Here is a 12,728-nt window from a genome sequence, read left to right on the forward strand (position 1 = left end):
TTTTAATGTCACTGGTGAGTGAGTAATGTGTATGTGTGTGTGTGTGTGAGAGAGAGAGAGACAGAGAGACAGAGAGACAGAGACAGACAGAGACAGACAGAGAGAGACAGAGAAAGACAGACAGACAGATACATACATACAGAGAGAGAGAGACAGAGACAGAGAGAGAGAGACAGAGAAAGACAGACAGATACATACAGAGAGAGATACAGAAAGAGACTGACACAGCGAGACAGAGAGAGATAGGATACAAAGACAGAGACAGAGACACATAGAGACAGGAACAGAGAGAAAGATACAGAAATACACACACACAGAGAGAGAGAGAGAGAGAGAGAGAGAAAGAGACAGAGAAAGTCAGAGTTAGCAGAGACACACAGAGAGAGAAAGAATAAGAATTGGAGGGTGGGGGTCACAAGTTTCTCAGAAGCAGTTGGGGTAGGAGGAGGGTGCAAAGTATTTCTATGACATATACTTTCATTTCACATCCACTAGAGTTTGCAAAGTGAGGCCTGTTTGCCCAGCCCCCCTCTAGGTACAGTAGGGAAACACATTAAGACTGTACTCAAGTCTTTAGTGACTTTCGACCTTGCAGGCTGACAGTCCCAAATGATTAAAAAACCACCGACTCAAGCTAATTTAGATTTTCTTTTTTCCTGTCTCCTCCCTCCCTCCCTTTCTTCCATCCTCCTCTTTTTCAGTACAGAAACAGATTTTCAGAAGCCAGCTAAACTTGGCTCCAAGTCAGCCAAGTCTTAGGATATTATGGAAAAGATCTGAGCCCTAGACCTTAGCTTTAAAGGTAGCATTAGCATTTGCTATACTGTAGTTGTAAAACCAAAGAAATATGGGGTTTTTTTGTTTGTTTGTTTGTTTAATTTTTTTCTTTGAGACAGGGTTTCTCTGTGTAACCCCAGGTGTCATGGAACTCACTCTGTAGATCAGGCTGGCCTCCAGGGATCTGCCTACCTATGGTGATGGGATTAAAGGTGCGCCTAAGAAGTTGTCTTATGTGACTGTAATTTCAAGGACATTAAACCTGCTGTTAGTACTGTTTCTAGAGTCTTCCAGTATAGCTCTCTGCTAGCCTTAAGTCTTAAACCTGCTCACATCAAGAGATGTATCTGCGTATAGATGTATGTGTATACATATGCATCATCCAGGAAAACCACTGTGTGGTGCTTTCTGTGTACTGGCTTGCCAATCATCACAGCAATACCACAAGGGGGATAATATCCTTGCTTTGCAGTTTGCTTGGTTAAACAGCTCATTGGTGGCAAAGTGCATTTCAGTGTTGTCTAAGGCCAAAGCCCCATGTTTTCATTGGTTTATTTGGGGATGGTTCTCACTTTGTAGCTCAGGACTGATCTAGAATCCATGGGCTGGAGTAATGCTCCTGCCTCAGACTTGCAAGCAGCAGTTACTACGGACTTGTCTCACTGCACTCTGCCCAATGCCCACACTCTTAACTAGTGCATCCCCCTGGAAATGGGAACCAACCTAAAACTCCTGCGAGTCAGGAGGCATTTTGGAGCAGAGACCACTAGACATTGCCAACAGTGTCTCATGAGCAATGTTTTGTGGAGGGCATAGCAGCTGAATGTAGGCTTGCATGGCATTGGGTTGCAAGGCATAAATGGTGCCTAGGAAAGGTGGACATGTGTTTTGAGGGTGGGTGGAAGTGGGCTTGGGGAGGGTGGGAAGTAGTGCTCCCTTAGAGCAGAACACCATGTGGAATGTGTGTGGGAAAACAGCACAGCTTCCCTAGCTGGGCTAGAGGGGAAACTTCATCTGCTTTCTTAGCCACTGTGTCTCACCGTTTTCTTATTAGGCCAAGTAGATCCACTCCCAAACCTTTAGCTCTCAACAGGACTGAATAACACACCCCGCCCCCCACCTTCACAGTGAACACTTCTCTGAAGGAAATGAGATGGGGGTAAGCAACTGTGCTGTGATCGACATCCTATATAAGCAAAACCAATACCAACATGCTGAGGTAAGGGCTTTTTTAAGGAGACTGCATGTGGATGACATTGCTCTGCTTGAGAATGACACGAGCCACCCACTTGTCAACGAAAAAGGAAAGAGCATCGTGTTCTGCCCTCATTAAAGGAAGGCCAACCAGGACAACTGAGTTAGGATGCTCTGATCCAGATGGGCGAGTGGTAGTGAGTAAGGCTGAGGGGGCACATGGCCCTGAGACAGTGAATCACAGAACAGTTTAGGGAAAGATACCAAGTGCTTAAACTTAGAGCCACAGCCTTACTGTTTCCAGCCTACCCTGGGAACATTTCGGGAATGGATTCAAGAGTCCTCTGAGTTCTCTAGTAAATCTCAGTGTGGCATGCCTCCTGTTCTGAATCCTCTAGCCTTCTGTACAAGCCAACCTTCAGTGCTGAGTTTAGTTTATTTGCACATATGTCTCATCCATTAGGTATTTGTGGTTCCTTCCTCTTCTGATTCCCTTAACCTGGTACAGGGGCTCAAGAGACTAGAACTGTGCTGAACTGGACAAGCTCTCAAGAGGATTTTATTATTTTTCAAAGGGCTCCCAGCCAGAAAGCTAAAGAAGTGAGATTGAATCTGTGTTTAGGGTGAGAGCAGACAAGATCTTTTACTGTCTGTATACGAGAGTCTATGAGTGCATAAAATCTATTCAACTTACCACTGGGAGCCCCGGCAAGAAGTCCCTTCTTGTAAGACGGCCTACCTTGTCTTTTCACCATTATTATTGCCGTGAAAACCAGCATGGTGATCATTATGACCCCTAATGGTACAGCAATATATAGTAACCACCAACTTGATTCTGGAAAAAAAAAAAAAAAGTCAAAGGTAAATAGCAAATATACTGTGGGTTTAAAAACGCCCCGCCCAGAAGCAAGGGGAGTGAGCTGTATCTGTCTCCCCAGGGAGACATTTGTTTGCACGGTTCTAGAGATCAGCTTTGGAGCATTAAGATTTTCATGTCTACCTTCTTACTTACTTCACTAACCAGCCCTGACTTTCTCATTTCTGATTTCATAAAGATGTTTCTAAATAAAATGCTTTATTTTCGCCTTGCTTAAAATTAACATATTGGTGTCTCTCCTAAACCAATCTCTTGTCCTGCTTCTCCATTTTAAAATCTCTAATGTATTAAATGTCCATTTTTGGTAAAAGGGATATGTGATGGTCCCATGCCCTTGTCCCCATGCCCCACAAACTACTCCCATGAGACCATGGGGAGGGGTATATGCTTTTCTTCTTAAAAAATAAACACAATAGTGCTATTACAGCCTCTCAATGCAAATAGCTATGTTGAGCCTAACATACTGAAACCAAAAGAAACAGGTAGTATTTCCTGACAATTGTTTTCCTATTCTAAATTAGCAAAGCTAACTGAAGCTTGAAATCACAGAGCCAAGTTTTGTAGCTTCCTCTTCTTCAGCACTGTGCTTAATCCTTTTGAACCAAGAACACCACCTTGTAAAATCAATCTCTGTCTCAACAAGATATATGGCTCACTACCATAATTTTAGGCAGTTGTAAGCACTTACAGCTGGATGCTTTTGAGAGCAAATCTTGTATTTAATCAGAACAACTCCTAAGGGGTAGGTACTTTTATTATTTCCATTTTTTAAGCAAGGAAACATCATGAAGAAAGTCAAGGGTTTGAGCTAGTAGTACGAGAAGAAACATAGCCAAATACTAAAGACAAGCTTCCTGGGAGTCAGAGAGATTCCTGGACTTGGAACAGGCAGTGAGGTCCCACTCAGAGCACTAGGTTTCTAAGTAAACACTAACCTCTAGTGTTACTAGGCAGACAAATGTAGTATCAGGCATTAATACCAATGTGTAGGGGCACTTAATAAAGTTGATTGTGAAAGAAATAGTGGTTTAAAAGCAACCTACCCGGAAGTCCAAATATATATATACATACATAATGTAAATATAAACTTCCTGGTTGTTGAACTTTTGAACTCAGAAGTTGAAAGGAAGAACCAAGTGAATTACAAAGGAGCAGAGGAATTAATTGTAAGTACAATTCAGATGCTCAGAGAACTGATTAAAAACATAGAAATCTGGTAAAAAAAAAAAAAAAAAAAAAAAAAAAAAAAAAAAAAAAAACCAAAAAACTTGAGCCCAAAAGCTACTAGAAATATTCTTCTAGGTTTGAAAGAGTTCTTTTTTTCCTAGGCTCTCCATATAGCTAGTCACAAGGCACCTTACTGCAATGACAAATTCTCCTTCTCAAGTGAAACATGTTTTAACCATGCCACCATGCCAAATGCCAACTTTAACAGTCCTGGTCAAAAAAAGAAAGAAAAAAGGAGAAAAGCTAGCCCTGGTGGCTTATGCCTCCAGTCTCACCACTCAGAAGGCTCAAATAGAAGGACTGAAAGTTCAAGGGTTATGGAGCGAGGCCCCTGCCTTAAAAATAAATGAATGAATGAATGACAATTGTGGATAAGCAGAGAGTTGGTTTCGTCTAACACAGAAAATGAGGAAGGAAGCGTGTGAGCTACTCAATCTGTATAACACTCTGAATAGTGTATGATGGCTGAGAACTCTATATATGTACATGCATGTACATGCATGTAGGTCTGACCAGGAGTCTAACTGGGTCAGATTCTCTGCTGTCAGTACTGGGGATGCACAGAGAAAGTTCCCCAGTACAAGGTAAGAAGCTAAGGTGTTGGTCTAGCAAGTCATGATTGTATCGCTTCCTATTTTGACTTCCTCCTCCTTCTAATATAGTATCTTGAGAAAGTCTATAACAAACACTTCAACCATTTATGTCATTTCCATCAATAATATATCCTCTGAATTTCATATGAGATTTACAAAAAGACCAAAACCAAGGCGATGCCTCTGAACTGGAAAATAACAGCCAGCCGGCTTTCATGGAGATCTGCCAAATCCACCTTCCTTGCCTCCCCGGGCCTCCTGCTGGCAGCCCTGCTTCCCACATACTCACATTAGTCAACCCCACAGGCACACGACTGAGCTTCAGTGTGGTAACACCAGGCCTGTGTCTTCCTTCCCAGGCTCTCAGGAAGAAATCAGTCTGTTCCCTATCTCCTGTGACATAATGACCAGCTTCGGTCAGATACAAAAGGTGATCCGGCCACCATCTTAGAAGATGTGCTGTCAAGTCTAATTTTTCCCTTTGCTGTTTAAGATGTGTATGGATATATTGGTGAATATTATTCTTAATAGAACCAGCGGCTTAGAAAAACCCTTAAAGGAACTATATATAATGTTTAGTTTACACAGCCCACTGGTTTCACGTTGAGGAAACAAGTATGTGTAACATTCTAGAAGACATCAGTGGCCCAGCTGGGGAGGGACTAACTGTAGATTCTGAGGTTTCTGATAGACTCTGGAGATGGAGTCCCACTAGGAAAGCAGCCACAAACTCCAATGCCTGGAAAAGTGAAGGCCCTTCGAGTGACCCGCCATCTCTCTGCCATGTCCCTTCCACATTCTACTTCCCTTCCCGACGATGCTTCAGCAGTCCACCACAGCTGCTCAGGCCACCCCTCCTCCCTCACTGTCACTGTTCCTGAACATTCCAGTCTCATCCTGCCCTCTCCTCAAGACTTCAGTCTCTCGTGTAGTCTATGCCATTGAGCTTAGGGCCTGTGTTTTCCTACCATTATCTTTGCAACGCAAACCATTTTAGATGATGGTATTATAAACCAGACAAATGAATTTGGCACCATGTGTACTAATTGATAACTGTGTATCTCAGAGAGCCTTTCACACCCCCTGAGGCCTGTTTCATCATCAATAAAGTGGCCATAAAATATTCAGTCCACTGGGTTGTTCTGATGAACCACGATAATAACGAATATTAAGTGGTCGGAATCCATCATGTGATCAATGAATGTTAGCCTGCTTTTGCTGGTCTCAGTGCTCCAGTAAACTGCTAGGAGGATGGAGAACATCTCTCTCATTAACAGAAAGTCTTCCTATCCGTGTAGAAGATCCCAAGGTGCCTATATTTAGCATTCACCCACTCGGTGCTATTCACTGACCATGATATAAGCCCTGGGGAGCTCAGATGCCTATGGACCCTACGCCGCTTATCTGGTTTGTTTGGGTCAGGTTGCCCACAGCTGCCAAGGCTTCTGGAAATGCTTTCCTTGTGGTTCTCTGAGGCCTTCTTCCTACTGCACTGCTTGTGTTGTTCTCTTGCAAGGATTGAGCCCCCTCTATCCATTTCTACACCAAACAAAAACAGAATGGAAGATCTCTGCACCAGGAATCTGTGTGCTTCAGTTGTCCGCAGAAGATTTGAAGGGTCTCAAGGAGCAGACTCTACTGGGAACTGGGAAAAACTACTATCCATTACCTGATAGGTTCAGACCTTTCTCTCTTCCTTGCTCTCTTTTCCTTCCCTCCTTTCTTCCTTTCTTCCTTCCCTGTCCCTCCTCTCACTCCCTCCTTCCTTCCTTCCTTCCTTCCCTTTTTCTTTCTATCACTGTTGCCGAGATGAGCTCTTTCTTTGAGGCTATGCTGGCCTAGAATGTGCTGTGAGTCTTGCAGTTGTCCTGCCTCATCATCCCCAGTGAGGGCAGAGGAGGTCGGTGCCTGTTCCCTCTGCTGCTGCTCTGCTTCTTATGAACCGAGTCTTCCCATTTCTCAGAGCACCCAGGGCACATCTATATTCCTTGGTTGTGGGGAGGGTCCTCATTGTCTGTCTTTTAGCATCCATTAAAGCATGTCTTTCTTAGTACTATGTACTCTCCAGAGAGAAATTTTAGTAGTAGTCTCTTTTAAAATGATGTTTTCTCATCTAGTAAAATGAAGACTTTGTCACCAAAGTCCCACTTAGATAAAAGAATCTGTAAAGGTAGACTCTATTTTTTTTACACCCCCTCATTCTATCAGATATAGGACATGAAGACACTATATATACATTTGATGAACTTAAATTACTGAATACAAATGGATCTTAGAGAACTGTCACATGTTCTTTTGTTAAAAATGATCAGAGTGCTAAATATATGAAGGTCTCAGAAGGCATGCTGGGTTACTTTCTGAATGCCCTGAGACAGAAGTCAAAGGAAGTAGCGATGACCTACTTGACATAGCTTTGTAATAACATCACCCACAACACATGACCTGTGCTCCCATTTCCAAACCAGAAGATCCCTGATGCTCCCTCTCCTGTTGCTCATTCATGTAGTGAGGCCTTGGGATGGTGGTTCTCAGAAATCTGATAAGTCCTTGGCTCCACCGGCCCTTCATTCACCAAGAAACAGTACCTCAACTAACTTTCTTTCTCTTTTTTCTTCCTTTCTTCCCTTCTTCCTTTGTTTTCTTTCTTTCTTTCTTTCTTTCTGTTTAAACCAGAGGTAAGATACTTTTCTTCCCACAGAAACCCCTCAGAGTAAGCTAAGTGGGCTGACTGAAAACACTTGTGCTGTTTAGAGGAGCGAGTAGTTTGCATGAGTCTCCACCTAATAGTGCTTCTCTAGTATTAGCTACTAGTTGAACAAGAAAACCTGCACAGGGCCACACCTCCCTCCAAGGAAAATGCTGCCAATCTTTTCCTTTTTGTCTTTGAAAATCGGTTGTCATAGTAATGCAAAAGCTTCTCTCCTGTCGAATCCTTTAATCATATTATTTAAGGAAGATAAAAAAGAAAGCACAACAGAGCCCAAGAAACAAATGTAGTTCATCCCAGGAGCCTCTGAGATGCTCACATAACGGTCTGAGAGTACCGGAACTCTTTCCTGCCTTTCATGTGGTTTTTCTCAGCAAGGTTTCTGGCATGGAGCACAGCTCCTTGAAGAAGCTGACACTCTTCAAGAGATGCCTTCTTAGTGGTAGTTTCCAGTGAGAATTGGGGGTGGGGAGAGGATACCGATTTCAAGTCTGGGAACATCTAAGAAAGTTATTATGTGGAAACACCAAACCTGCTGGAAACACCCTCCGCAGCAGCCTGTTCCACCTAGATAACGATGCAGAGGATACTAGCTGATCATTTCTCCCATCTTTCCCTGTCAGGACAAGTCAGCTCTGGACACACAGCTGCCCAGCTAAGAACTGTTCTTCCTAGCTTTCCTTGTACACGTATGGCCACATAATGAGGCGGTAACTGACTCGAAGTGTCCCACCTCTACCCTTTCGCTGCTGTTTGTCATGTTTGCTTGATGGGACTGATACTGGAGAGGACGTGACCATGGGCATGGAACGTCTAGGTGACTATTGAAATAAGGCTTTGCTAGACTGGGGTGGGGGACACCGTGGAGTTCCACTGTCAGCCTTTTCTTCCACTGAGCCAGCATTTTGATAATTTCTTGAAAAAGTTCTTCCTTTCAGTGTGGGCCTCCAGGGACATTCCCTTGTAGCTGAATATTTAAGATTTTGAATCAATCGTCCTCACACAGACATAATACTTTCAAAACATACTGATTTAAGGACAGCAACAAGTCCCACACTGTCCCATACACTGTCGACCCATGCTAGTGTGTGTCACATGACCTAGATAAAGGTAAGGTTCAGGAATTTAGGCCTTGGCATAAGAGGCTGTATTATAATGGACATTGAAGATGTACAAATTTTCTAAATGGCCACTGGAACACAGATGATTATATGACTGAGGACCTAGACAAATGTCAATAACATTTCTCTCCAAGGAACAGGCGTGTCTATGCACAGTTCAGTTGAGCTAAGGCCTCACATCAAAAGGATGTGCCAATATCACACTGGATTTGTTCTCCAAGCACCATGAATGACTTTGAGGTTCTCTTTCATTAAAGTGAAAATGTCTTCAAAACTAGCTCTTTTGACTTACTGATTGCAATGTCTGACGAACCGTGGTGGACCATCAGTCTACCCTGCAGTTTCATTCCAGGGCTGGGGTCTCCCTTGGAGCACAGTGTGTAAGAAGACTTTGTTACACGAGCTGTTGCTGCTTTGACCCAGGCCGTGGCACATAAGGATGGATTATTGTCATATGTCCTCTTACAGCTAGTTTCTTTTTCTTTTGCCTTTCACTGACATCACTGCAGTTTTCTCATTGAAATGCAAAGGCAACGAACAGAGCCTGTTTTCTGTATAACGGCCGGCTTCTGTCACCTGCAGGATGATGTGGATGGAGCTCTGGCCTTCTCTGCTTCTTTTCTCCCCCTGCTTAGAATGCCTTTTGTCGATGAGTTTGGATAACGTCTCATTCCTCATCTTTGATGAGCTCTGAGAGCCAGTGCAGTTCTTTGCCTCTCTTCATTACCTTGCACATGCTTTTGTCTTATAACCTATCATACCAAGTGATCTAGGAAAACTGTCTATTTACAGAATGATCTTCTTAAGACCAAAAACTACATCTCTCTCTCCCTTTCATCTTTGTGTGCTCAGTACCTTACATCATGCCGGAACACAGTAAAACTTCAACAGACACTTTGGCAATGTGAACGTAATGCTGTAAAAATTAGCAACTTCCATTTGCAAACACAAAGTGATAGCCCAGCGGTTTTGATCCCTTCACAGGGGTTGCCTGAGACCTTTGGAAAACACAGATATTTACATTACAACTCCTAACGGCAAAATTACATTAGGAAATATCAACGAAAATAATTTTATGGTTGGGGGTCACCACAACATGAGGAATTATATCAAAGGGTCTCAGTATTAGGAAGGTTGAGAACCACAGTGATGGAGGAATAAAAATGGGTTTTCGGTAATTTAGGTAATGTCTTCTACAGCCCTGTGTAGAGGAAAGGTTATGCTGTGAAAGCCCGTGTGTCTGTCTTGGATGTGGTGAGGACCTCCTCCATCTTTGGAGGTAGGGGAACCCTGTGAGTTAACCGGAATTCTCTTAATACCCATATTTGAAAGTCCTTAGGATGTGACTTCAATTAGAGATGGAAGCTTTACAAAAATAATCAAATTAAAACTAGGACGTTAGTGTAGGACTGTGGCTTAATTACTACACCTACGGATCCATATGGTAAAGTTCTAAGCCTCACCAGAATGGTATCTGGGAACAGGTTGCTATGAAGATAATTAAATTCAAATGAGGTCACTAGCATGGCTCTTATCTAACCAAAGGGGGAAAGGAAACGCACAGGGATGCACAGAGGAGAGAAGCCATCTGCTAGTCAAGGAGAGATCTTAGGAGAAACCAAACCTGACAACACCTTGATCTTGAACTTCTAGACTCTTAGCATCCCTTATTAACTAACAGTTCTTGTTGACATACTCAGGAACTGAATCATAAATGTCACCTCCAGAAGGAACATTAACAACAATTTACCCTTTTCCTCTTTGAGGCAGCAAAATAGAGGCCCACAAGAGGAAAGTCTTGTCTAATAGCTTTATTGGCTGGATGAGGTCTCCATAGGCTTCTACTCAGAGCACCGTTCATTCATTCATTCATTCATTCATTCATTCATGTATGAGTCATCCTCAGGATGCTTAAATGAGTAAAATCATCTTCGGTGTTAGTTTAAGATATCTTGAGCCAAATGCCCTTAAGCGTAATCTTTGTAGCTTGTGGAGATTTTATTACGGGCTAATTATATTCTTGTTGAGATATCTGGAAGCATAGAAGGAGTATTCATCTCCATTTTTAGATAGGCTAGTGTAAAATTTTTGCTCCCCTGTCCCCTAATGGAAGAGAGCTGGCCTGGCACAATGGGTATTTTTTTCTCATCTACAAGGAAAACAGCTAGTTTTCTCATCATGATTTCTAAGGTCTAGTACAACCACTCTTCCATGACTACCTCTAAGGATTTCAGTATCAGACAGCTTGATTCTTTCACTGGCTCTGCATATGACCTTCCTCAAGCCTCTCATAGTTTTTCTTGTTTCCTTTACTTCGTTCACAGTGTGAAGACGGGCACACTATCTATAGTATTTGACTGCTGTGAGTATGGATGATGTACTGGCCCCATCGGGGCTGTCTCTTATAGATGAAAAATAATAGTCTCAGAAAGATGAGGTTGTTTTATGACTATAGTTAGAAAGAGAACCCTAGGATCATATTCTGGAAGGGTCCCACTGTACAGCACCGTTGGCTTGGTTTTGCCAGGATGCTCGGAATGACTGTGGGCAGGGAGGGCCTGGGTGGAATAGCCTTCACATGGTGACTGACTGTTTCCATGACACAGCTGCATTACGTTCATGACAGAACTCAAAGGAATATCCTGGGGTACAGCAGGGGTGTTTCCTATCTGAGAGTCTTCTGGGGGTGGGAAGTCTCTGTTACAGGAAGTACTATGCTGAAGACATAACGTAGCTACAGTCCCCTCTCTTCTGTCCCCACCTGTCTGTGTGTCACATGGAATCCACATCTATTCATGTTGGAGTCTCCTTAGGATGACTCTTGCTCCATTCCCCAGAAAGAACAATGTCAGGATATAAGAAATGCCTTTGGGGGCTCTCCCGGAACCTTCCAGTGACAGAGACATACAGTCCGGCATGAGGGAGCTGTAGTCGGTTCTGTATCTTTGTGGTTAGATTCGCCTACATAATCAAGCATCCTCCTTCAACAGAGCAGCGATGTTTTCTACCCCAGAAAGGAGAAAGACTACTCAGAATATTTAGGCTTAGGTATTAATTCCTCTAGTTGCAGTTGAAGAAGCTTGAGGAGATATTTAAATTCTGTGAACTTCAAGTTTCTCATCTGTAAAATGAATCTGGTAATGGCATCTGCCTGGCAATATATTGTGAACCAAAGAGACGATACAGTTAAAAGCTCCTTGCCAGGATCGCTCTGATTCCTCGGGTCCTCTATCTGGATCTAAGATTCAGAATCTATTCACAGCACGAGCCCCTCTATAGCTGAACATCATTATAGAGCAAGTGTCTCATGTCTTGTTTTTATACTGAAATGCTGAGTTGCACAGATCAGACATTGTATCTACTCTCTTCTCTTGTAGCATAAGTACTTATTGGTGGTCCACAACATAAGAAGGGAGGTATTTGATGGGGGGAGTATTTATCGATGGCAAAGAACTGTCTCACCATATCAGAGCATGTATCTAGGACCTACGACCTATAATCCCTTTCCTACACATCCTTGAACACTGGATCCAAGGCAGAAGGCACAGAGAATGTCTTGCCTTTGGAGACCTGAGTCTGGCTCAGATTCTGGGTCCCCCCCCCCCATTCCCTGTTTGTTCCTTAAACTGTGAATCAAATGTAATATAATGCCACCTGGGGCTAACACAGAAAGCACCCTTGTTGAATGCACCTGGAGGCTTTGACAATATAAAGCAAATGTCAAGTATCGTGGGCAAGGCTAAGCTGTTGAAACAGAGCTATTGGACTAGTGAGCATTGGATTTGCCATGGATAAGGTACCCGAGTGCTCACCTGAGGGTGACTCTTGGCTGCATTCTTGCTGTAAGTTGAAGGTCCGAGAGCGACTGCTGACAGGGTTGCTTGCTGTGCAGTTGTAGATGACATCTTGATACTGGTTGTTAATCGTGATGTTCAGGAGGTGGGAGTGGTTGGATGGACTCAGCCTGTGGGTACCTGCCTCATGGCTCCATCTGTAAGCCACATGGTCCCCTTTCTTCACCATGCAGGCTAACAGCAAGCTGCAGGTCCCGTTCTTGGTCTGCTGGGTTTTGTTTAGCACTTTAATCTCTGGAGTGGAGACCTGCTCTGTCAGGAGGAGGAACAAGGGAGCCATCACTGAAACAAGGGTCCCGAAACTCTTCATTGACTTATTTGTCAAAATAAAGTCTAGCCAACGGCCATTTTCCCCTCATGGAGAAACCTTAAGTGTGA

At 43.3% G+C, this 12,728-nt stretch overlaps 1 protein-coding gene across 1 annotated transcript in view; it reads right to left on the reverse strand.

Annotated features, from left to right (window-relative positions):
- The window catches only part of SLAMF1 (signaling lymphocytic activation molecule family member 1), a gene marked incomplete at both ends in the record, with an annotated part of 33,231 nt that overhangs the window by 9,281 nt on the left and 11,222 nt on the right, over positions 1-12,728 (reverse strand). The window contains 2 exons of the mRNA XM_080919871.1: positions 2,711-2,806; positions 12,309-12,602. Of these exons, the coding sequence (XP_080775997.1) occupies positions 2,711-2,806; positions 12,309-12,602 (390 nt within the window). The remainder of the gene's footprint in view (positions 1-2,710; positions 2,807-12,308; positions 12,603-12,728) is intronic.

Source organism: Micromys minutus (assembly GCF_963924665.1).
Source record: "Micromys minutus genome assembly, chromosome: 1".
Taxonomy (NCBI): Eukaryota; Metazoa; Chordata; class Mammalia; order Rodentia; family Muridae; genus Micromys; species Micromys minutus.